At 35.0% G+C, this 26,538-nt stretch overlaps 1 protein-coding gene across 1 annotated transcript; it reads left to right on the top strand.

The window, feature by feature from the left end:
- The first annotated feature begins 5,188 nt into the window (after window positions 1–5,188).
- LOC117638628 lies at window positions 5,189–25,039 on the top strand. The gene is made up of 5 exons (XM_034373724.1): window positions 5,189–5,358; window positions 23,191–23,243; window positions 23,924–23,985; window positions 24,117–24,205; window positions 24,496–25,039. The coding sequence occupies exons 1-5, from the start codon at window positions 5,189–5,191 to the stop codon at window positions 24,527–24,529; spliced, it is 408 nt and encodes a 135-aa protein (XP_034229615.1). The 3' UTR covers window positions 24,530–25,039.
- The last annotated feature ends 1,499 nt before the right edge of the window (window positions 25,040–26,538 follow it).

Genomic DNA, 26,538 nt, shown 5'->3' with positions numbered 1-26,538 from the left:
AAGTTGTGGAATTGGAAGACCCCCATTTTACAACTCGAAACAGTAAAGACTAGCCAGAAAAGCTAGAATATGCAGATTGCAATGCATTCTAACACTCATGTTAGACACGCAGAAAAGGGGAAAAGCCTCTTTAATTTAATAAAATTATGTTTTTTTTTTTCAAACCAAATTATGAGCTCTTTCATTTTCGGAGACTAGCTTGCAAAAAGGTTTGTTGTTCAAGCGGTTAAAAACATTTACATATGTACTTGAGGTCTTAGGTTTGATTCGCCCCTCCTCCACTATCGATTGTTTTAAAAAACATCGCTTCTGGGCTTAAGTTTAGAATTGGGCTCAAAGGCCTTCGACTTGTCTTCCTCTGCTGGGCCTCTTTTGGCTATTATTATATTAGTTAAGCTTGCTTTATTGTTTTGGGCTCTGGCCATGGTTACAAAGATAAAATAAAAATAAAAATTTATGAACGAGTAGGTTAGATTAACATTTTGACCACCAAAAATAAAATAAAAAAAATAATAATAATAATAAAGGTAAAAAAATAAAGAAAATCATGGACCGTGTTAATTGGCTTAACCAAGTGCTAATTATTTCCAATCGAATCAGACTAATTAGAAAGATGACACTCGACACTGAAGGGTACCTTTTTCTCGGGTGGAATTTAACTTTAGAACATGGGGGAGCAATAATATTGAAAGCTAAAAGCACGTGAAGAAAATCTATCATGTAAAAGCCTTTATAGGGCACCTTTGTATTTTAATAGGTCCAAGCAAGCTCATGGAATGGAAACGCAGAATGGTTCGAAGATTCGGAAGTTATAGCTACGACAAAATTATAAGTTATAAATAAATGAAAAGTCGTTACAGAGCCTATTTAGAAAGAAAAATTCAATTTTTATTGTATGCACTTAGATATATTTTCTATTTTACTTTGTGACATCAAACTCTTGAAAATTAACTCGAAGCTTTCAAATTGTAAAATACCCAATTGCTAGAAAGAAATGAACTATTTTTACTGCATCAATCACATTTAAACAAGGTCAACTTGGTTAACAACAAACTACGGATGACCTCAAACCTTAATAAAGGAGGAATTGAGCAACACCCAAACATAAAAAATAAAAATAAAAGAGAATTTAGGAAACGTCTTCATTGAGATCTGGGTAATAGAATCTACTCCCTCCCTCATACACGTGGCACTGAATAATTTATTCTATTATTCCATTACCAGTCAGTCCAACTAGTACGTTCTCTGAGAGTGATGTTGATGTACGAGTGGCAACTTGGGCTTTCGTACGAGGACATTATCAATCTAAGAACAAATTAATTTTTGACTTTGGCACACTTAAGGAACGACTTAGGATTTTAAAATAGAAATGGTTAAATTTATCTTACAAGTGAATTGTTAGATTTTGAATTAAACTAAACCTTAAAACTGATAATTTAACTATAAAAAAGCGCTAAGCGAAAAAGAAAATTGATAATCTACCAAGCTAAGAACTAAGCACAAACAATACCTCTCCAACTATAAACTACCAGTCTATGCATTTAGAGAAGTGAAAACACCTAAGAAAAATCGTTTCTTTGAAGATACAAATCAATCAGGCAACTTCTAACCAAACGCTTTTTCCTACATTTTTATCCATAAAGTCATATGGAATCTGCTTGTTGAAAGCATAGATTCAAGAGGTTTGACAAAATAACAAAAGATTATCGAAGCTTCCTTCTCTTATTCAAATTTTTTTTTGGGTATGCTTTCAAGTGTCTAAAGAGAAGTCCTTCCCTTTTTTCTTTTTCTTTTTATTTTTTGGGTAAAAAAGAGAAGTCAGTCCTTATAGTCGCTTGTCTTTGTCAAACACCATATCCTCTTACTCAGCATGTCCCCACATACCTACCTTCAATGGAATCTGGACAGGGCCTACAATGGAAAAGGAAACAAACTTTTATCGTCTATATATTAAACTCAAAGACGGCTTCATAAACATACCGACCCAGAAGGAAGCCCACAATCAGAGAGAGAGAGAGAGAGAGAGAGAGAGAGAGAGAGAGAGATTACAGGCATGGCAATGAAGAAAACTTCATCAGAAGTAGAGAAGGCGTGGAACAACTTGAAGCCAGCTGGGGAAGACGACCTCCTCTGCCCCAAAACAGAGCACCACCACCGAAAGGAGCCCATGAAGCTGAAGTTGAGTTCATCTCAAGATCAAAGCAAGGCTGAGCCATGGTTGTTCAAACCAAAAGCTGGAAGTGTGTTCCCGGTGAAGAAGAGGTTAGTGAAGAGGATGATGTTTGATCAAATTGTCCAATGCTTTTGCTCTGTTTCAGTTTCAGAGAATATTACTACTAGGCCTTCTTCAGCTTCTGCTTCGAAGGCCAACAAGGTCGCCAGCAACCAAGTTTACCCAAGCCCACCACCATAGCTGGTGTTTTATTGTTTTTAGTTCAGGGTTGTGAATGCTTTTCTGTTTTCTGCTTATATTTGCGGTCATGTTGATGTAAATTTTTCCTAGGTTTTCTTTCATCTCAATCTCCTTATACATATATATGATATATCTCTCTCTCTGCTTTCTTCATTTGATTCATAGAGACTTATAATTAATCCGGAGTTTCACAGTAACCCCCATTTTCCCCAATGAAATTAAGATAAACCCCAAGCTTGAAAAGCAAAGTTTTGTGTCGATGTGAATGTGTGGGGTTCCATTTTCATGGACCAACCCAAAAAAACATATGCTTTTGAAGTTGGTAGATGATGTAAAATTGGTAAGCTAAAACAGTGAGGATAAAAATCCAAACGAATAAAACGGAGAGAGCTCTGCTGGCCATGGAGATGGAGTCCATCCATCAATCACATCTGACTCTAAATTTTCCAGCCAGAGAGAGAACACTGCCTATAAATAGTGGAAAGTTGCAAAACCAGGCTATAAATAAGAGATATTTAGTGATATACCTATTTCTAGCACTAATATTATAAATAAACCCTACACAATTGAATTCCTATAAACAAACCCAAAAAACACCCAAAAAATGATAGCTAGCCTTATTGAATTTAATATTGATTATTAAATTACTTTGATGTCCTATTGAGTGCTTTGGGTATTTTTATGAGATTTTGGGGTTGGGCTTGTTTTAAGAAATTGATGGCAGTTTTGTAATTTATAAGAAGTTAAAAGCTTTTTTTTTATGTTGTAAATGGGTTTTGGGTGTGTTTCTAAAGTCCATTTTATATAGGGTATTTTTATAATTTGAGCCCCCATATTGGGTATAATAGTGAATCTCCCTATAAATAATGCACTGTGCTACCCCCACCATTTTACAGCTCAAATGAAGATGTGATATGTTGTTGAAAACCATGACTTTAGAATATATGTATAAACATTATTTAAGCTATTTCAGGCGTTTCCAATCTCCTTGGCAGCAGTTTCATCAATCGTTTTTATTTTATTTTATTTTATTATTATTCAGTGTCACATCGAAAATCCTAATCAATCGGTCAGTTGTCACCAACCAGTGAGAGAGCATCCGAGTAATTTACATGCAAGCTGCAAAGGAAAAGACAAGCAGGGACGGATCCAGGAATTTTATGTCGTAGGGTCATAGTGTAACGGAGGATTTAGGGCTTCAAGGCTTGGTGGGGAAGAGGGTTAAAGGTTTGTGGGGGGTGGAGATTGGGGATTTAGGTTTGAGGGTTTAGAAAATAGGTGTTTTGGAATGAAAATTCGGGAGGAAGAAGCTGGGCATCTGTTCTGTATTTTTTTTTTTATAACACCTAGACCAAAACGACGTCGTTTTGGCCAGGTCTTTTAAAAAAAAATTCGGTACTCCTGGTCCAAAACGACGGCGTTTTGGCCAGCGAGTTTTAAAAAAAAATTCGCTGCTCGCCAAAACGACGCCGTTTTGGCCAGCGCCTTTTTAAAAAAAATAACCCGGGCTGGTCTAAAACGACGCCGTTTTGGCCAGCCTGTTTTTTTTAAAAAAATTAGAAGCTGGGCCAAAACGACGCCGTTTTGGCCAGCTTCTGCAACTCCTCTCTCTCATGGGGTCACACCCCAATTCAAAGGCACCTTCTACCTTGCTTTCATGGAGTCCATGGGGTCGTTTGACCCCATTGACCCCACTGTGGGTCCGTCCCTGAAGACAAGTGCCAATGTTTGTATCTTTCCTTGGTTATGTATATATATTTTTTACTATTATTTACGTACTCAAAGAAAAGAACAAGAAGAAAAAAGACGTGTCTTAATTTAATAAAATTATGTTTTTGTTTATTTTAAACCAAATTATGAGCTCCTTAATTATCTGGGACTAAGCTAAGCTTGGCAGATGGAGAGTTGTGGGTGTCTCTATCATTTGCTACTGCACTCTTTTTTGGAGTAGTGGTGTGGACTCAAGTTTGGAGTTGGCCTCAAAGGCCTTTTTCTTGCCTCCCTATGTTGGGCCTCTTTTGGTTGCTTTGTTGTTTTGGGCTTTGGCCCAAAGATAAAATTAAACAAACAATTAACGAGTAGGGTTAAATAATGATCTCTCCATTTTAAATATTTATTTACTAATAAATATATTAATATATATTTGTTGGTCTCATACTTATTCTCTTGAAATGTTGGCTGTTTGATGTAACACCAACCCATTTCCCATTCATTTTTGTCACAAAAACTTCCAGAGAGAATTTGTAATAAAGCAAATGGTAAAATACCCAAAAATATTTTATTTTCTGTCCCACTTCTAATCATGATTACAAAATCGGAAATGGTCGGATTAATAAGAGAAATTTTAAAAATAAGTGGATTAATTTAGAATATCGCTATGATCAATTGTTTTTAAGCAAATTAATTATGAAAGCGATCAAATTATGTGGACTGTTGATCAATGTACCTAGACAAGACCAGCTGGCCCAGTCAAGTCCTAAACATCACTATACTATAGTTTAACCATTATCACTAATACAAGTGTTACATTTTATACGTATATATAATAACATTTATATATTTTGTTAATTTACTATGTCTATTTCTTACTTGAGAATCACCATTGTTGCATGCGTCACGGCTTACGTAAGAATCCACTTCTTTTTTTCTGCCCCAGTTCTAGTCTATTTAAACTCTCTCCTAAGGGGAGGTTTAAGGGTTAACACATAATTAGCAGCACTAGTGCACAAACACACACACACACATTCTCTCTAATAAAAAAGAGAAATAGTGGCAATGGCAAATTCAGGTGCAGGGAAGGCGTTGAACCTGAAAGTCTCAAATGGGGAAGATGACCAGTGCCACAGAACTGAAGAAATGGTCGACAACAACGACACTAAGCCATGCTGCTCCAGACCAAACACAACTGCTACTGCTACTGCCACTGTAATTCCACCAAGGAGGAGGTCAGTGATGAGAAGGATATTTTGTTGCTGATTCATGTCACCGCTCTAAGCGGGAATTTATTAAACTACACTATATAAAATATAGGGTGTGTGTGTGCGTGTGCGCGTCCGTAAGTATGTTATTATGTAATCTGACTTGTTAATTAATAGATTAATGATCTGCTTATAATATCTACTCTGTAAGTTGCTTGATGCTTATAATTCCTACTGTGTAAAGACTCGGGGAGATGGAGAAAGAATGTGTAGACTTGTAGGGTAATTTCCTCAAGGAAAAGTTGATTTTTTTCTTTCTTTAATGGTGGACAACAAAGTTGTCTATTGAAGTCCATGGACTTTCTTGGCCAATTAGTCCTTTGTGGTCCGCCTTCTTTCCTTTCTACTATTCATTTTGCGGCTTCTTCTTAATAGCCCCGGCATTCAAATCAATCAATCTGTTATGGATATCATGTTGAATTTCAGAAATACAGGTCAATAGTTTATTACTAGCAATACTGATATTGCTTTTAATTTAACCACTTATCAAATTCAATAAGTGTTGAAGGCCCCAGTAATATTAGTAGTGAAATTATTTATTATATATTATATATTGTATTGTATGTAATTAAGTTTTCAATGTGAAACTTATATTCTTTTATATAAATAATAATAAAATGATAAAACCAGAAATCTACGAGATTTTGATGACTTTTTGTTCTTTGTTTTTTCCATGTCAAGAAAGAATATATAAGCCATCATCTAAAGATATTCACCTGATATACAAAGAAAAGTCTACTTGATTTGGAGATGTCCTTTTGATGGAAGAAGGATTTTTCTGGCTGGCATCTAGGGGGATTGGGAAAGTAAGGACACAGAATTTGAAATTTATCACACTTTTTCTTTCACTGACGAAGTCCGCCTACTTTTGTTGTGCCAACATAACAGCCAAAAACAATGAAGACAATGACAATGACAACGACTCAACCCAAATGAGTCTTCAAGAAAATGTTTGATGTTAAAAGTCTTAGCTGGTACCTTGCTACTTTCATCATCAAATTAATCTTATTGATATGCACGTTCATGGAAGTTGGGGAAAATTGTCCGTAGTAGGTAATTAGCTTGTGTGTATATCAACACATTAATCAATTGTTCTAAAATAAAGTTTTAATTATTAAGTTGATTGAAGAAGAAAAGGATGTGGAAAACTGTGAATGTATTGATTTAAAAATAAAAAAAAGGTCTTTATTTATCCATCTTTGTAAAAATATATCGATAATATGTTGAAACGCTTTTTCTGACTATAATAATATCAACATATTATCGATAGTGTACCAACAATAAAGACCCAAAGTCTTTGTATAGAGTTAGGAATGGCAATGGATCAAGTCAAGGAAGGGTATGTCGTTTCTATTTCTATTCTCGTTAAAGTTTTGTCACCTATTTTGGCCTACATATCTGTAATATTCAAATTGGTGGCTCCGCATCCCCTCTTTCAATGGGGAAATGAATTCTCTGCCCCTCCCATCACAAATATATCAATAAAAAAAATTAATTAATTAATGAGAAAAAAGAAGTTAAAAACTAAACATGAAATATAAAAGTTTTGTTTTAGACTTACAATTTTTTTGTTTTTTAATGTGTGATGTAATTCGCTTTATAATATGATACGAGGAATATAAAATTTGGTGAGAGTTGTAGGGGGAGGGACTTAATAATATAATATAATATAATTATTTATTTTCAATCAACGTACGTAGAAAGTAATAAACTAGTGCATTATGTAACAAAATAATATTTTAATTTGACAAATCGAGAAGAATGTAAAACTCTATTACATGTTAATAGTCCTGATCTCTTGGATTACAGGGGTCCAAGAGATTTGTGGTCACTTAGATGTAAATTCAACGGTTCACTCACTCTTACACTCATTTTAAAAAACTTTTTAGATTAAATTGCAATGTAAATTATTAAATTCAAATTTAATGTTTGATATTTGACGAGAGAGATACTTTATATTTCTAATTAATTAACACAACGGATATGTAGCTAATTTTTTGCACAGAATCTGATTCCTCTTTTCTATATCCCACTTCTTTATTTTCGATTATTTATTATTCTAATTAAAAGTCCAAACCAGCCTCACCTTGCAACTATAATCACTGGCTTCTGTCAAAGCCATCTGTCTTTTTTATGGAACAATCTTCTAGAACAATTCCTATGTTCTACTTGGATATAATTTGTTGCTTGCCGGGGTGATACAAATGACTGATGACAATGTGATGCAGCGTAAGGTGATGGAACCAATGCACATCCCTAAAATTCTTCGAGAACAGAAGTTAGATGGAAAATAGATAGGTCCACTGTCTCCCAAGTGCTAGGAGAGACCTGAAAACCCCGAAACTCTGCTTCTAGTACCGCCCTAACAAGTAGAGAACTAGAAGAACGAAGCAAACAAACTCTTAACATAGAGGAAGACACTTAGGAAAGAGAGATCCACACTAACTTTATTTGAATACTCAAATCAAACTCACAAATTTGTTCGTTGCAACTCCACATATTACAAGTATTTATAGTTAGAAATGCATGCCCCCGACAATAAATATAATACATGAAGTTTAGAGAACCATCTGCATTGTGATTATCCAATTAAGTTGGTTTTGGAGATTTTACGTGAAATCCAATCTAATTAATCATCTCCATATGGTTTGAATATTTCAAACTTTATCCGGATTGTCTAAAATGTTCTCCGAGAATCGAATGAGAGGCCTTAAACAAAGTAAATATGACATGACATGTATTGGGAGGTTTTTATTGTTTTTTGTTTTTTGGTTTGAATAAGAACTTCATTAAACTGAACGCCAAAACAGCGCCAACAAAACACAGCAAACAAGACAAAGGTTAAACTAAGCTCCATACAGAGAACCGAGACAAATAGCCAAAGTCATAAAAGAGCAAAACTAAAGCAACAATTCTTTATGAAAACCTCCATGGAGGACAAGGGAGGCCATTAGAACTCCCACAAGAGATGGAGGTGGCCTGACAGCCCAACTTTCCAGTTGCTCCACTCTGATTCCAATTGATGCAGCCTTTTGCGTTGCGCGATTCAATTTCCTTGGTACCCAGCTCCAAAGAACAGATCTAAAACAAATAGAGATCTTCTTAAACTCATTCATAAGAGGTTGAATAGCCCAAACACCATTTTTTTCTCCTCCTCTGACTCCTTCCACCAGAATCTTCGAATCTGTCACGAGGATAATGTAGGTGAAATTATGATGTAACATCCCACATCGACCAACGGAGAGAGGGTGATGTGCCTTATATGTACATACTCGCCTCCATCTAGCACGAGGCCTTTTGGGAGCTTACTGGCTTTGGAGTCATGGGAACTCCGAAGTTAAGCAAGTTGGAGCCAAAGCAAACCTAGGATGGGTGACCCACTAAGAAGTTGCTCGTGAATTCCCAAAAACAAAACCGTGAAGACAGAGAGAGGGGCCCAAAAGTGGACAATATCGTGCTACAGCAAAGCCGATCTCAGGATGTGATATATGATTCATAGCAAATTTGAAAGAGCAAAGGCCAGCAGCTGCCTCTGCAACCAGAGCCAAAACGGAGTTGCTAAACCACCACAAAAAGATCCGGTAGCATTTCTAGCAACTATACCTAGCCCTGCCAAATGCCAGTCATTTTTCCGCGCTCCATCAAAATTTATTTTCACATAGTTTGACATTGGAGGCCTCCACCCCTGAGCAAGCAAGTTTGGATCAACTGAAGCATCCCCAAAAGGCACAGGAGATTTGGCCTTAGCATCTAAAAACTCCCTACAGTTTTGCATTGCTCGGTCAATTCCGGCCTCTATGAAATAGGGCCCAAGCGGATATTGGTCTTCTTTGAAATGTCATGTATATGCTTGCCTTTTGGATTTTATCTATTTTTCATGTTTGTTAAGTAGGGGACGAGGGACAAACAAAACAACCATATCTAACAAATCTTCAGGAGCAAAGAAAGAAATTGGAGGAGCAAAGTGTTGTGAAAAACACTCCAAGACCTTGTTGTTGATGGATTACGCAATTATCACATACAAGTCAAGCAAAGATAAAGCACGGGCGAACCAGAAAAGTAAACACACACACACAAAGACATATAATAATTTATAAAGGTTCGGCGTTGTGTTTGCGTCCTCTTCGGTGATCCCCTAGAAATTCACTAGTATGAAAGAACCTCTTTGGTTACAATGCATAACCCCATTTGCTCTCTCACAAACCCTAGCTCTCTTTTCTCACACTTTTTGCTCAAACCCAATTTGATGCCTTAATTTTCTCACATTATTAAAACCTAGAGTTAAAGTACCTATTTATATGATATAGGACTTTAGTACAATCATACCAGGAATATGAGATTTAAAGAACCCTCAATACTAGGAAGAAATCTATCCTAATTTGCCAAGGATCCGCGCCTCCCGCTCGAGCGTCTGCATCCACTCAAGACACCTATTTGCTGCTCGAGTGCCAGAGCCCAGTCAACTTGTCTATAGCTCTTTGACTGACTGTTTTCTTTATACCTTTCACCTCTTTTAAGCTAGTCAACTTCAACAAGTTCATACTAACTTGGGCATATTTGCATTAGACCAATGCATAAAAAATCAATTAACCAATGTGAGAGAGAGAGAGAGAGAGAGAGAGAGAGAGAGAGAGAGAGAGAGAGAGAGAGAGAGAGAGGGTAACAGAATTCAAAGTTTGTCTAGGATTGAAGTTGTCATGCCCTAGACCCGGAGGTCAGTGGAAACCTCGAGCCCGATGCGTGAGAAAATAAAAGCTAAATAAAATAAAATAAAGCTGAAACACGGGTTTAAATAAAACTTCTCTTATAAAAATAGCTCCAAAATCTTACAACTTTACAAGAAATAAATAAAACTTTATCATTCTCATCTCATTCAGCCTCAACTGGTTTAGTCCTTGACTTGCCCACTAATTCATTTGAAAAATTAAACAAGGTGAGGGATGAGCAACCACCACTCAGTAGGGACATGAGATCTTACCACAATAGATTGATATAACTAAATTAAGTAACATGCAATCACACAGCCAAATATCACATTATTAATAATAATGCATGAATGCTCTTCATCTATTCTCGTTAATTCATATAACTAGACAAGCAGACCTGCACATCTCATACCATGCTTATACCACTTGGTCCCGAATGCCCATTTATATAAACTAACACTCATTTCAATCATCCCATAATTCTCCTTTTGTTAGTCGCCTTGTCTACACCATTGATCTCCAAGCCCAAATTACCCAATTGACAATTACATCGCCGATTTCCTAGTCTATTGTTCACACAGGCTCGCCTGGACTTGGTCCCTACAATGGTCAGACTCAACTACACAAGATCCTTCCCATTACCTTCTTTTCCATAATTTCTTTATCAATCCAAGAATTCCAGCTATCACTGATAACATATGATCATGTCAATATTAATAAAATGATATAATGATAATTAACAAGACTTAAACACCCAATATCAATAATAATCAAATAATAATATCATACATAATATATTACTCACGAAATTTATTAGATCAATCTTTGTAAAAGGTCACCAAACTCCAAGTTAAGAAAACACAAACTCCAACCTCTAACTCCTCCAAGAATATTATTACCACTCTCTCTTTCTTTTTTCCTCGACCATATTTGTCTCTCGTTTCTCATTCAAACTATACATTCCTTTCTCTAGATGTAGTAAACCATTTGTAAATGCAAACTCTCTATTTATACTAGAATAAAGACGGCAACTATCAGTCTATCATTGGTTGACATGTTTGGAGGTTGAGGATAAGTGCTAACATTTGGTATTAGGATAATATTTTAATGAAGTAAAGCTAGCTAGCCACTCGGATAGCAAGGCAACAACTTTATGTGTTTACACGTCCCTTAAGCAACCAAGGAATGGTGCCACCTCCAGCTTATGTTATCTACCTCATGCTTCTAATATACATATTTAATATAATAAAATACATATAATTATTAAAATAATAAAACAACTATATATATATAATCAATTTAAATATATTACTAAATAGGCAGCAAAATATTTATTCTTCATATATTTTTGAAAAATACGGGTCTTCACAGAAGTTTTACCCAATTGGTCACCATAGTTGGTGTTTTGCTTCCATGTTATTCTAGTTTCCCCTTCGAACTTCAATATGTATAATGCATTTGGTGTTAGCTAGCCACTTGTTATTCTAGTTGGTGTTAACAACATTTACTTTGCGTCACTTGTATAAAAAAAATTTATATAAGTGATGACAATTATATCGAATTATCGAATCTCGCTCCTTTATTTAACATCGGTATATTTACACGTATTTAAATAAATACTAACCGTTAAATTAATTTAATGAATTTTAATAAGTTAGTCAGAATCAATTGGTCAATAGTCACCAATTAGTGACTAGGAAACTCATTTTTATAACATAATTTTCCATGTTCTTTCCCTAGAATTAAAAGCTTAATGCCCCGCTTAATTCCTATACGATGTAATTAAGTTTTTTGCTGTTAATGAATATGATCATGTATGCACTCTTTTAATTTGGCTTTTGGTTTTGGGGATGAATGGACAATGTACAATTGATTAGTTTAATTTATATATCCAGACAAATTAATCCCAAAGGGTGTTAATTCTAATTGTATGTTTGGCTTTTATCCTGTAATCTTTTTTTTTAAATTTTCCTAAGATAAATCTAAGGGCATGTTTGGTAGGCCTCACTATGCCTCACTGGACTGGATTGTGTTAAATAACACTTAAAACCCATGTTTGGTAAGGAAGGGGATTAACTTAAATGAGGCTGCATAGTCCAACAGTGAAAAAATCACCGGACTCGCATGTCTAATCCAGTGAGCCCCAAATGCAGTTCGCAAAATAGCACCATCGCTATTTTGAACACACGAGTCCGGTTGAATTTCCTTACGCCTTGAATCAAAACACCACAACCACAGACCCAATCGACAGACTCTGGCACTGCCCAGCTCTCCCTCTTCTCCCCCGAATTTGTTCTCCCTCATAACCACCACCCGTAAGCCACACACAGACCCATCTCTCTTCGCCACCACAGCCACCCGCAAAACCCAGAACCATCTCTCTTCGCCATCTCTGTCAGACCACCACCATCAAACCCATAACCAGCCGCCAGAGACCCAATCGAACCATCATCACCACCCAATTAGTTAAACAAAGCATCATCACGACCCATAAACAGCCACCACATACTCAGTTCAACAACCATTAATTAGTGGAACTAGAAAGAGAGAGGGGTGGGTGTTTGCAGCCACCACATATCCAGAAGTGGATATGGCTCTCTTAAAAGTTGGGGTGCAGCATGAAGAGAGAGTGAAAAGGAATGAAGGAAGAAGAAAAGAGAGGAAAGAATAGGAAGAAAAAAATAAATAGAAGGAACGGCCTGGAAAGGAAGAAAGAAGAAAAAAAAAAAAAGAAAAAAAAAAGAAGCTTTGGAAAGAATAAGAAAGGAGGAAGAAAGAAACGGGCCTGAGATAAGGAAGAAGAAGAAAAGTCAATGGGGAGAAGAGGAAGAAAGAAAATAAGAAAAAAAATAAGAAAAAATAAGAAGAAGATAATATGGTTTGAAGTGCGTGGTTCAATTGTTTGTTTAACTAGAGATAAGATAATAAACCACCACATACTCACTTATTTGTTCTCTTTTTATTTATTTTTAGGTAAAAAAAGCCTTAATTAAAATTAAATATTAAAATAATTATTTTTAGTCCGACACAACTCCAAACATAGGTCTTCACTATTTTTACAATCCAGCTTCTTAGTCCGACCCAACACCAAACGTAGGTCAGTACTTAATCCAGCTTAGGCCAATCCGAGCTAATCCGAGACAGTCCCAGGATTTAGTCCAGTCCATGACAGTTCGCCGTGCCAAACGACCCCTAAGGGTACTCTTTTGCCACCAAATAAAAAAGATATTACTAATTAAGCAACCAAATTAAGGGTACTTTAAAGCGAACTTGGGCCACCGTAAAATTGATGATCAATAAGGACATTTCTACTCTAGCAGTCTAGTCCAAACAAAATGCCCATTAGGTCTCAAAAATTATTTCCAACGCAGCAATCTAGCCCGGACAGATGGTAGGCTTCACCAAGCTTGGGTAGGTCTAAAGGCAAGAATAGCCCAAGTTATTGTCTAAGGACGATGACGTCAACATAAATTTTTTATAAAAAAAACTGAAAAAAATTCTGAAAAATTCAAAAACATTAAGAAATATTTTTTTTACATATAAATAAAATTAATCTCATATGAATAGTAATTACCTTTAGTTTGGCTTGGCAATAGGTGAAAAAGCAAAATTGAAAGGGTAGGGCAATCACTATTTACGTGAATAGTGTCTGCCCTTATTTGCCCTTACCCTTTACTATAGCACCACGGGTGAAATTACTCTAAAACACTGTATTAAGTTCAATCAAACCGGCATGGCCCAAATCACAATCATCTCTCCATTAATTAAGGTAATTAGATCAATATAATTAGGGGCACAGACACAAATGCATAGCTATAATTAAGTCGAATTAACACTCTCACTTACAATTATGTCCATCACCTGCTGCTGATATATATATATATAATTTGTGAAAAAGATGAAACTCTGGATCTAAGCTGTCTCCCAATTAGATTGATTCGAGATCAGCAGCTGGGTCCACTACCAATTCCAATTGAAAAAAAAGAAGAAAAAATTGAAACCAATGCATGCATGGGAGGGAATGTTGGGGTCACTTCTTGTTCTTGTTGGAGCTAAAGCAAAGAACTTATTGTGGGTCCATTTCCATTAGACCAATGAATAATAAATCAATTAACCAATGAGAGAGAGAGAGAGAGAGAGAGAGAGAGAGAGTAACAAAATACAAGTGTTGAATTGCTAAAAGAAAAGTCTGTCTTGGATTGAAGTTTTACCCAATTGGTCACCATGGTGTTTTGCTTCAATGTATATAATGCAGTTGTATAGAAGTCCTGTATTCGAGTCGCTTGTATAAAAAAAACTTACTGTGGCTTTTGAATTTTGTTGGCAACTTGTAGATTTGATGATTTAGTCAATTGGATTGATGCTAATTTTGATTGGAAAAGAACTCAGGCCAAAGAAAGATAGATACGCATGAATATATAACAAGGTGAAGCTTAACTGGAAGTCTCAAAGCCACACTCACCTTCTTCAACATTATTAGAACAGAATCACGGTTAGATATCTTTTATTAAAGAAAAGCTACAATTAATAATTCATATGCAAACTGCAAAGGGTACCTTTCCATTACATTAATTACATGAGTATTTTACTTACTTTAAAAAGAAGCCAATCCTATGTAAACATATTCATCATGTATATCGTGAGTACAATATTGTGGCTGATAGATTAATTGAATTGGTTTCATATCTTGACTTGGGTCTGTCAACTTTCCATGATCCTCTTGATAGTATTAGATCTTTTCTTAGTAAAAATTTACTTAGAATCTGTAGGCCTCGAGTCATTGTTTAATTTCTTTATTATGCGTTAGCCCGTTTCTTCACCTAAAAAGAAGCCAAGCCAGTCACCATCACTTGTTTTCAATACGTTCAAAGTTCATAGATGAGACATGGACATTAAACTAGCACGTTTGTTTGTATCAACATCATCACTCATGTTAGAGAGAGGCAGAAAAGGGAAAAAGCCACTTAAAATAATTTTATAAAATTCTGTTTCTTTAAAACCAAATTTAAGTTTGGAGTTGTGCTCAAAGGCCTCTGAATCGAACTTGGGTGCACTTTTGGGGAGAGGAGGAAGAGAGTTTTGTCTCAGTGATTAAATAAAAATAAAACACAATTAAGTGGTAAGCTTAGATTAACATGTTGAAGAAAAAAGCTTAGTGGCGTAAAAAGCTAAAGCTCTTGCAACAAACATATGGAAGAGGAAATCTAAAGCTCTCGCTTAGTGGCTTCAAAAAAGCTAAACCAGTCGGTGGTAAATGGATCAGATGATTCCATCTTGCGTTTACATGATTGCTTTAGGGTACACTCATACACTGTCCCTGGCTTCGGAAGGCGTTACGTTTTGAATTTTTAATTCCAACCCTAATGAACTTCATGTACGTATCCATGAACAAATTGGGACCTTCTTAAGAAAGAAATGAAAAGTATATAAAGCATTACTGCTCAAGGCCGAAAGTGTAGAGCTTTAGTTTGGGCAAACACAAAAAGGCTTTGTAACTTTTATTCTAAGGTTAATCGTTTTATTAGTCTCTAAATTTAGATCCGATTTATATTTGAGTACCTCAATTTTCAAAATGGTTCCCGTTGTCTTTTAACTTTAATTTCGTTAGGACAAATGGTCATGCCGTCAATTTTGTTAACTTTCTGTTAAATGCATGGGTAAAATGGTATTTTTGTATCAAAATTAATTAAAATATGAATAAAAAATTAAAAAATTAAAATTAAAATTAAACTCTTTCCCCCTCTATCCCAATTTCTACTCCCCAAAACTTGAATTTTTATTTTTATTTTTTCGTTGGTTGTATATTTGATTTTCTTTTATTGTTATTTTAAAGATCTTATTTTTTTAATTCACTTTTTTGTTTTAATATAAAATTACCATTTTGCCCCTGTATTTAACAAAAAAAGTTAACAAAATTGACGGTAAGACCATTTGTCCAAAGAAAGTAAAGTTAAAGGACCACTAGAACCATTTTGAAAATTGAGGTACTCAAATGCAAATCGGGTCTAAATTCAGGGACTAATAAAACGATTAACCATTTATTCTATAAATTTTGTCTATTAGTTCCTCATCCCGATCGAGAGTAAGCCGAGGATGAACTTTTTACCTGCCATAATGTTATATGGATATGATTAATATCATATGGATATGATTAATATCCACTCTTATATTATTATCGTTTCATTTGTTTTCTTTTTAAGTTTCAAAAAATTAGGGCATGTTTGGTATTGATCCAATTTTATAAACTCAAAAACAGATTTTAAGTTTTAAACAAAAAAATCCATTTGGTAGTCCCATTTTTAAAAACTCAAAAACACCCTCATTATTAAAAACAACAAAAGTGAAGTTTTATAGTTTTGTTTTTCTCTCTCCTCCCTCTCTCATCTCATCTCATCTCTATCTCTTCCTCTTCCATCTCCCATCTCCCGTCTCCCTCTCTCCTTTTCTTTTGTTAATTTCAATTTGGGAATCTAAGGTTTCTGATTTTCTGATTTTTTTAATTTCAATTTTTTTAGATCTTAAAAATAGTTTGGAGTTCAATACCAAACAAGTTTTTAGATCTTTTTTTTGTTGGATCAAGTTCTTAGATCTTAAAATCACTATTTGAAAACTCATGTTTTTAAAAAGAATCATAATTTTTTGAATTTATTTTTTTGAGTAGGAAACCAAACATGACCTAATATTCTACTTTCGACTTTATATATTTATAGCAAATAAAATATTGTCACATCAGTTAGGATTCAAAATTGATGTAATTAGTAGGTATCTCTAGCATTTTTCTTGTTATGATAGTCATATTAATTATTTTGATTTTCTTTTCCATTTTCATTGAATTTACTATTACTAATCACATTGTTATCATTCTTTCATTCCCTTTAAAAATACAATAAATTAGTGAAAACGAAAGAAGAAACAAAGAGATTGTTCAGTCGCACGCTTTAACTTTACGTCAATGGTTGCGTCCCACAATGTAACATCCCATGCATCCATCAAAAACCCCTTTATTATTCACTCTAAGTCTGACACTAATAAGGTTGAGAAATGACAAACACCAAAACCTACAACATATCATGTGCGGTTTCAGACATAATAACATGATTTCATTGTTAGTTACTTACTTCTCATCATTTCTCTCATTTGATGACTCTATTTAAACTAGATATTTTCAATTAAATTGAATTTATATTATGGCCGATGTTAGATGAACTACTTATAAATACTAGGACTGAACTTGTTAAATTGGACAAAATTTCAGCACATCATGTTTTACAATTTTTTTTTTTTTTTTAGAAGGGTGAAACTCGTAATAACAGACTTGGAACTTTAATTCCAATCCAGTTTATAAATACTCTAGTCTAATCCTCATGCAATTCATCATATTTTTCAACTTTTCTCTGAACTCTTCTCTCTGCTGTTTCTCTCTCTAAATCTCTTCACCATCTTCATCTCTTTGTTATCAAAACAAGGAGAGATGGCATTGAACTTGACCCAAGATATGGAAGATAAGTACGTGGGGGGCAATAAAGAGCCAAATAAGGAGCTGACGCCATCTCAAGAAATCACAGCCCATGAGAACAAGACTGAGAGGGAGGAGGAGCCATGGTTCAAACCAAAACCAGGGAGTGTAATTCCGGCAAAGAGGAGGTTAGTAAAGAGCATGATGCTTGATCAGATACTCCATGTTTGTCCTTCCATGGCTTCTGAATCTGGAGTCTCTGAAACCCAGGACAAGCCCAAAACATCCAACACCAAGAAGAGTAACCACGTTAACCCAAATTAATTAATTAACCTAGCTTCGGCCATGCATCGCTAGGCATGCAAATGTTCTGGATATCTAGGCATGCAAATGTTTTCGTTTATTTAATTTCTTTGTGTGTAGTGATGTGTGATGTAGTTTCTTGGCTTTAATTAATATAATGGTGTGGTTTCTTTCCCTGCTTAATAGTTAATTTTGGCCTACCAAAAACTCAAGGCAATAAAGCATAGCGTTTTGAAGTATTTGTCTTGAAACAAAAAACAATAACGAAATCTCAATGCATGGAAGGGAATGGAGGCGTCGGCCACTTGCTTAATTACAATTTCTCCAAAAGATTGGTAGTTTTCACTTTCCAGTTTCTAAATTAACTAATTTTTTGGGAAATTTGCGTAAACACCACCTAAACTTTTAGGTATGTAAACGATTACCACATGAAGTTTCAATTTTTACTATTAAACACCTCAAGTTTGCAAGGTGTAGCAATTTACCTCTTACGTGTAACTCCATTAAAATTTCCGTTGAATAAAGTCACACATTGAATATGTGATATTTTTTAAAATACATTTTCATCAATTCATTATATATAGTTTTTTGCCAAATCAATTTATTATAATTAAAAACTTACGTTTTTTAAAACTAACATAATTAAAAAGCAAAAATAAAAAATAAAAAAATAAAAAATCAACCTAATTATCCCACAAGCTCCCATTCCTCCTTCTCCTTCATGACAACCCCCTTCCTAAGCAAAATGGTATTGGAGGAGAAAGATGTTAGGGGGAGGCGAGAGATAATATGCTTGTTTTTCATTTTTTTTATATAATTATTTTCAAATTTGTTAAGTTTTTATAATTATAATATGACTTGACTTGACGAAAATCTTAACGAAGTTATACTTATACATAAATGGTAAATTGTTACACTTTATAAAATTTAGGTGATTAATAATTAAAATTAAAAGTTTATGAAGTAATCACGCACATGCTTATTCAGGTAGTATTTATGCAAATTTTTTTAATTTTGTTTTAAACGAAAAAATATGTTCTAAGATTCCATTTGCATGTGCATCCCACATACCCTCATTAACAAAGTTGAAGAACAAGGGTCCCAAAATTTCTTAACTTGTCATTTTGTCTCCGCTTGTTCCGTTTGCTTTGTTTCTAGATTCAGTGAAGAAAAAAGGCTGAGCAGCAAGATTGGAAACCACCCATCCAAACCGTCCATCACAAAAAAGAAGTTGAACTACTTACTTTAATGAGTACATATTACTATTATTACTTTGAACTATTCAGAGGGGAGGGGCTTCAGTCCTACATATATATCATCATTGTTAATACATGTACTCCCATTAGCAAGATATATAATTACGACCAAAGCCCTGAACACTTGAAGAAAACAATATTACAGTCCTCATAATTTACTCATAATTTACAGATAAACTTGGTCCCGCCCGCATGCATTTCATATAGACTTGTTCCATCCAGGAGATTATTGATAGATAGATAGTTTTCTTTTCTGTCCCGAACCAAACCCTTCTTTTTGCCACCTCTCTCTCTCTCTCTCTCTCTCTCTCTCTCTCTCTCTCTCTCTCTCTCTCTCATATGGCTGGCAATGGCATTAACAAAGTTGAAGGAAAAGAAAGGGCCCCAGTTTTCAACTTGTCATTTTGTCTTTGCTATTGCTTCGATGGCTTTGTTTCTAGATTGATTCAGTGTAGCAAAAAGATTGAAAATCACCGTCCATCACAATAACAAAGAAGAAAGTGTGTGACTTACGTTCTTTAATTATTACATTTACTAATTCTATTCTTTTCTTCTGGAACTAGTTTGATAAAGTGTTTTATATTACTCAATTAATGAATCCCTTACTGTCCACCACATACGTACGAAGATGTGGAGAGTAAATTTTTCCAGCCTTACAATTATGTAAAGTGTCTTTCTGTAATTGTCAGGGAGGTGGAGAGAGAACAGAAATCTTCAAGATTTTGAAGACTCATCATTCTTTTCTTTTTTTTCCCTGTCAAGAAAGAATATTCACCTGAAAAATGATGAAAACAATTAACCAGTGGATTTTACTTGATGTAGAGATGACCTTTTGATGGAAGAAGGATTTTTCTATTATATTATTTTTTAGATCGATGCACTAGATGCTAAGTTATATCAGGTTTGATAAAAGTTTAAATTATGTTGTACCTTGAGACTCAAAACCCAAAATCTTGTGAAATAAGGAAAATTTTGAAGCCAATTGGAGGGGTCCTATTTATTTCCTTTTGCATGAACTGTCGCTTAATGGGCTTAGAGTGTTAGTCAAGTCGGGCCTTAGTGATGAGTAGAGGCGACTTGACCTAGTCCTATATAAGCTTAAGACTATGCTCTCATCAGACACGTTCTCTAACCCTAATCTCATCATAAAGAAATAACTGAAATAGTTTCTGAGAGAGAGCAGAAGTCTTGAGCCATTTGTGTCTTTTGTTAGAGTTGTTGTTGTTGCTGCGATTGAATGAGTTCAGGAATCATTTACTGAAGGAAAATGACACTATATATATTTTTTATGTATTTCAGATTATGTGAAAGATTATTTACACTATAAAAATCTAACATTTTCTTTTTGGCATTTAGGGGGATTAGGAAATTAAGGACAAGAGTTTGAATTTGTCACACTTAGACTTTTTGTCACATTTCTAGCTAGCTACTTAAACATTGTCGGCCACACCAACTGGTTACTGATGAAGTCCGCCGACTTTTGTTGTGCCAAAAACAAAGACAACGACACAACCCAAATGAGCCACACCAATTAGCTAGCTACTTTAATCATCAAATTAATCTTATTAATTAATATGTATGTGTACACGCATGACATGTGGAGAAATTTGTTGGTCATGGCTATTGCCTGTGTATATCAACATGTTATGCAGGAAATTGAGAGGGTTAGCAGCATGTATGATTTTGTGCAGGGTCTAAAAGTGGTCAAAACGCATCCAGTTTGGTCGTTTAGATTTATTCGCTGCAAAGAGTCTAGTAGAGTCTAGAGAGTAGAAAAAATGAAGATATATATGGGAAGAGAAAAAGAAGAGAATTAAATTCACTTTTTTCTCCTCCCTAAAAGTTTATTAAAGACCAAACAATTGATATGTTGTTCATCTCTCTCTCTCTCTCTCTCTCTCTCTCTCTCTCTCTCTCTCATGGTTGCATCCAATTCACATATACATATTTCCCACGTCATGGTACCTGACGTTACCTGCTGATTCCATATTAAAAAAAATGCGAAATCATAGTTGTTATCTTAAAAAACATTGTAATGATAAAATAAAAAAAATAAAAAAAATAAAAATTCTCAGTAATTGTCTATTACGACAGAAAAACTTATATGGAACATGGATAGTATTGTTTTGCTATTCTCGTCTAATCACGCTATTCCAAGTGGAAAAGTTATCATATGCGTGATTGGCTAAAATAGCAAAACAGTGATCCCCGTTGCACACAAGTGTTTCAACTGTTATGGACATCCGGTCTTAAAAACTGAATATGTACAAGGCAGAAATAATGATATTGATAACCATTTTTTAACCCAATATTACAAAGTTGTTGCCCCTCTCTCTCCCCGCCCTCTCCCGTCTCTTTCTCTCTCCTCCCTCTCTCATCTCATCTCTATCTCTTCCTCCTTCTATCTCCCATCTCCCGTCTCCCTCTCCCTCTCCCTCTCTCTCTCTCTCTCTCTCTCTCTCTCTCCCCTAATTTTATTTTGTTTTTGGGAATCTAGGGTTTCTGATTTTTTGATTTTAATTTCAATTTTTTTAGATCTTAAAAATAGTTTGGAGTTCAATACCAAACAAGTTTTTTGATTTTTTTTTTCTATCGGATTAAGTTTTTACATCTTAAAATCACTATTTGAAAGCTCATGTTTTTAAAAAAAATCATAGTTTTTGAATTTATACTTTCAACTTTATATATAGCAAATAAAATATTGTCACAACAGTTAGGATTCAAAATTGATGTAATTAGTAGGTATCTCTAGCATTTTCCTTGTTATGATAGTCATGTTAATTATTTTGATTTTCTTTTCCATTTTCATTGGATTTACTAATCACATTGTTATCTTCTTTCATTCCCTTTAAAAATACAATAAATTGGTGAAAAAGAAAAAAGAGACAAAGAGATTATTCAGCCGCACGCTTTTTAACTTTACGTCAATAGTTGCGTCTCACAATGTAACATCCCATGCATCATCAAAAACCGCTTTATTATTCACTCTAAGTCTGACACTAATAAGGTTGAGAAATGACAAACACCAAAACCTACAATATATTAAGTGGTGATCAAGCACTCAAAGCACTAAGAATGGTAAAAGATACTTAATATGAAAAATAATATCAAATTAACATAAACTCATAAATAAGGTATTCATGGCTAGACTACATCTTAGCCCAAGCAAAAGAAAATTAGAACATAGTAAACTTATTGAGAATCACGGAGTGGTTGATGATAGACATGAGAATGAACTCGAAAACTCCCAAAAAGCTCGAAAATGGCCGGCGGCAGTAGGACTTCTCTTCGTAAGAATTGGATATTTTCCGATAGTGAAGAGTATGGATCTGCACTAGGCATGCAAATGTTCTGGATATCTAGGCATGCAAATGTTTTCGTTTATTTAATTTCTTTGTGTGTAGTGATGTGTGATGTAGTTTCTTGGCTTTAATTAATATAATGGTGTGGTTTCTTTCTCTGCTTAATGGTTAATTTTGTCCTCATAAAGCATAGCGTTTTGAAGTATTTGTCTTGAAACAAAAAAGAAACAACAAGCAATAACGAAATCTCAATGCATGCATGGAAGGGAAGGGAGGCGTCGGCCACTTGCTTAATTACAATTTCTTCAAAAGATTGATAGTTTTCACTTTCTAGTTTTCAAGCCATTTAAATTTTTAGGTATGTGTGCGATTACCACATAAATTTTCAATTTTTATCTCAATTTTACAAAGTGTACTAATTTACCTTCTACGTGTAAACTCCGTTAAAATTTCCATTAAATAAAGTCACAGGTTGAATAAGTGCTATTTTGATTATCATCAATTTTTTTTAATTTTTGTTGCCAATAATTTTATTATAATTAAAAACTTACATTTTTTTTTAAAACTAACATAATTAAAAAGAAAAAAAAATTCAACCTAATTATCCCACAAGCTCCCCTTCCCCCTTCTCCTTCATGACAGCCCCCTTCCTAACCAAAAGGCCACAGCCGCTGCTTGTGAGGCTGAGAGAGAAAGTGAGAGACTCACTGGGTGAAAGCTAAAATGGCGGTTCCATCTCTCAATTAGTAAAGTAATCAAATTGGAGAAAGATATTGATGGTATCGCTCTGTTCCTGTTGTCTTCGCTGCACAGTCCAATTTCTTAAAAGGTTAGCTAGCTGCACTTCCCTGCGTTTCTTCTTCTTCTTCTTCTGTTTGGTATTTATGATCCCTGCACATTGTTGTTTAATGGGTTCGTCGAATTTGCTATTTTATGAATCGTGTTTTTATATTTTTGGTTTTTGGATTGGGATAAAAGGTATTTTTGCAACTGAATAGCATTGTATTGGTGAATATCTGTCGAAAGCATGTTAATTTCTGTTAGATTATGACAATTTTTAACGTTAAATTGTCGAGTGTTCGAAAAATCCGCCTAGGCGGGGCTAGGCGGCTAGGCGGGAGTTAGGCGGCCTGGGCGGGTCAGTTCCTTTAATTTTTTTATTTTTTTTTTCCCTCTCTCTCTCTCTCACGACAGACCACCACCAGCAGGCCTCCACCCGCGACGACCATCACCAGGCCGCGATTAATACAAAATAATTATAAATTAAAAAAAACGCCTAGGCGTCCGACTACCGCCTAGCGATTTTTAACATTGATTGTGGATTTCAATTCAGTGCTTTGGAAGTCCGTTGTTTCAATTCAGCGATTTTTACATCCAATTCACAGTGTTTCTACCTTTCTGCATCACGTACTTTTGCTGCTTTCCTGCTCATACAAGAGAGCAAATAGTTTACCGTTGAGTTTTATGTTTACATTTGTGTTGACTGCTGGTTTGAATTGTGTGAAATAGTTGTACAAACAGTTTGGAAGGTTGGGAGAGATGGAATTGAGGCAGGAACCAATCTTGTGCCGGTAAGTTATGTTTAGTCCACCCTTTCAAACTTTTATCGATTGTGCAATTTCAATGCAGGCTGTTTTTCTTGCTTTTAGTACAAATTGAAGATTTTTTGTTATTCTGTTTGCGTTTTGTGTTTGGGTGCTAGGATTCTGTGCCAAGATCAATTGCAAGGGTTTCTGTGACAGTAGTTGCATTGGCTCTTTCACTCTTTGTACTCAAGTTTTCTTTGTGCGGGTATGTTTCTATTTCTCTCCTCCTGCAAGAACAGTAGATCGATGATGTTATTTTGACTTGCTTTTTCCAAAATGTATATCAAGTATGCTTGTGCTATCATTTGTGTGTTTGTGTTTTAAAATCAACTTCTTTTTCTGCGTTACTAGTTTCTATAAGGAAATGAGATGCAATGTAGACAAGTAAATTTCCTCTTGTCAGTAAAAGAGCGTTATTCTTGTATAGATAGTCCTTATTTTTGAAGTACATAAATATTATGTAATTCTAATGAACTAAGCATTGTATGATAACAGGCTACAATGGGACTTGTTTGCTTTTCATTTATAGCTTTGAATAAGGATGAAGGACCAAGGGGGCTGGAGGCACCACCTCTACACCGAAGGAGGAGGGGATGTAGGACAGTCTAGAAGAAGCCAGAAGAATCATGGAGAAGTATAAGTAACATCCTCACTGGTAGGGCTCAACATGAAAATAATATCAAATTAACCTAAACTCAAAAATAAGGTATTCATGGCTAAGCTACATTGTAGCCTTAGCAAAGGGAAATTAGAACATGATAAACTTATCGAGAATCACGGAGTGGTTGATGGTAGACATGAGGATGAATTCGAAAACTTCCAAAAAGCTCCAAAATGGCTGGCGGCAGCAAGACTTCTCTTCATAAGAATTGGGTATTTTCCGGTTGTAAAAAATATGGATCTCCTCTAGGCATGCAAATGTTCTGGATATCTAGGCATGCAAACGTTTTCGTTTATTTAATTTCTTTGTGTGTAGTGATGTGTGATGTAGTTTCTTGGCTTTAATTAATATAATGGTGTGGTTTCTTTCCCTGCTTAATAGTTAATTTTGGCCTACCAAAAACTCAAGGCAATAAAGCATAGCGTTTTGAAGTATTTGTGGTTTTTTTAAAACTAACATAATTAAAAAAAAAAGAAACAAAATTCAACCTAATTATCCCACAAGCTCCCCTTCCCCCTTCTCCTTCATGACAGCCCCCTTCCTAACCAAAAGGCCATAGCCCACAACAATCCATCCCTCCTATCCCACCCTCGCCCTAAAACTCCTCTCTCTCTCTCTCTCTCTCTCTCTCTCTCTCTCTCTCTTCCCCCCACTGCACAAACAATGGGCCAAGCTCTGCAAATCAATAACAAATTCTGCCATAACTAGGTTTGCGAAGTTTAATTTTACTAGCACAAAGAAAAAAGGAAAATGACATAATTGCTAAGTTTTAATGTATTAGAGAACTCTTGAGCATATCTCCCACTTTTCGTAAGACTTCACCTTGAATTGCAAAATGGTAATGGAGGAGAAAGATGTTGGGGGAGGCTAGAGATAATATGCTTGATTTTCATTTTTTGTTATAATTATTTTCAAATTTGTCAAGTTTTTTGTAATTATAATATGATTTGACTTAACGAAAATTTTAACGGAGTTAAACGTAGATGGTAAATTGTTACACTTTATAAAATTTTGGTGATTTATAATTAAAATTAAAAGTTCATGTGATAATCGCACACATACTTAAAGTTCATGTGGTAATCGCACATCCCAAATACCCTCAGTAACAGAGTTGAAGAACAAGGGTCCCAAAATTTCTCAACTTGTCATTTAGTCTCTGCTTGTTTCGTTTGCTTTGTTTCTAGATTCAGTGAAGAAAAAAGGTTGAGCACCAAGATTGGAAACCACTCATCCAAACCGTCCATCACAAAAAAGAAGTTGAACTGCTTACTTTAGTGATTACATATTACTATTTTTACTTTGAACTATTCAGAGGGGAGGGGCTTCAAATAATATTTGTTGGCTTAGCATATGTTATCTTGATACGTCATCCAGTTTTATTTGCGTACCTCACAGAGTATCAGAGTATAGGGACTAGAAAAAAGAAGAGAATTAAATCCACTTCTTTTTCCTCCGTAAAGTTTTATTAAAGAATAAGGAATTGATGTGCTCTCTCGTTCACATCAGTGCATGGCTGGAGATGGCTTTAACAAAGTTGAAGGGAAAGGGCCCAGTTTTCACTTGTCATTTTGTCTTTGCTGTTGCTTCGTTGGCCTTGTTTCTAGATTGATTCAGTGAACCGTTCATCACAATAAGAAAGAAGAAAGTGTGTGACTTACGTACTTTAGTTATTAAAAACGATGGAAATAATTAAGCAGGGAATATAAGGACATGAGTTTGAAATTTGTCACATCTATAGACTTAATGTCACATTTCTAGCTAGATATTTAAACACTGTCGGCCACACCAAGTGATCACTGATGAAGTCTGCCGAAAACAAAGACAACGACACAACTGGTGTAGATGAGCCTTGAAGAAAATGTTTGATAAAGTCTATG

This window comes from Prunus dulcis, chromosome 8, assembly GCF_902201215.1.
Source record: "Prunus dulcis chromosome 8, ALMONDv2, whole genome shotgun sequence".
Lineage (NCBI taxonomy): Eukaryota > Viridiplantae > Streptophyta > Magnoliopsida > Rosales > Rosaceae > Prunus > Prunus dulcis.
Note: the sequence above shows the minus strand (reverse complement) of the source record. Positions and strands in the feature narration are given on the sequence as shown.

Excerpts from the sequence above, each read along its gene's own strand:
- LOC117638628 (XM_034373724.1), top strand. The coding sequence starts at position 5,189 with ATGGCAAATTCAGGTGCAGGGAAGGCGTTGAACCTGAAAGTCTCAAAT. Across the intron at positions 5,359-23,190 it reads GTAATTCCACCAAGGAGGAG|ATGGTATCGCTCTGTTCCTG; the intron begins GTCAGTGATGAG and ends AGAAAGATATTG. Across the intron at positions 23,244-23,923 it reads ACAGTCCAATTTCTTAAAAG|TTGTACAAACAGTTTGGAAG; the intron begins GTTAGCTAGCTG and ends TGTGTGAAATAG.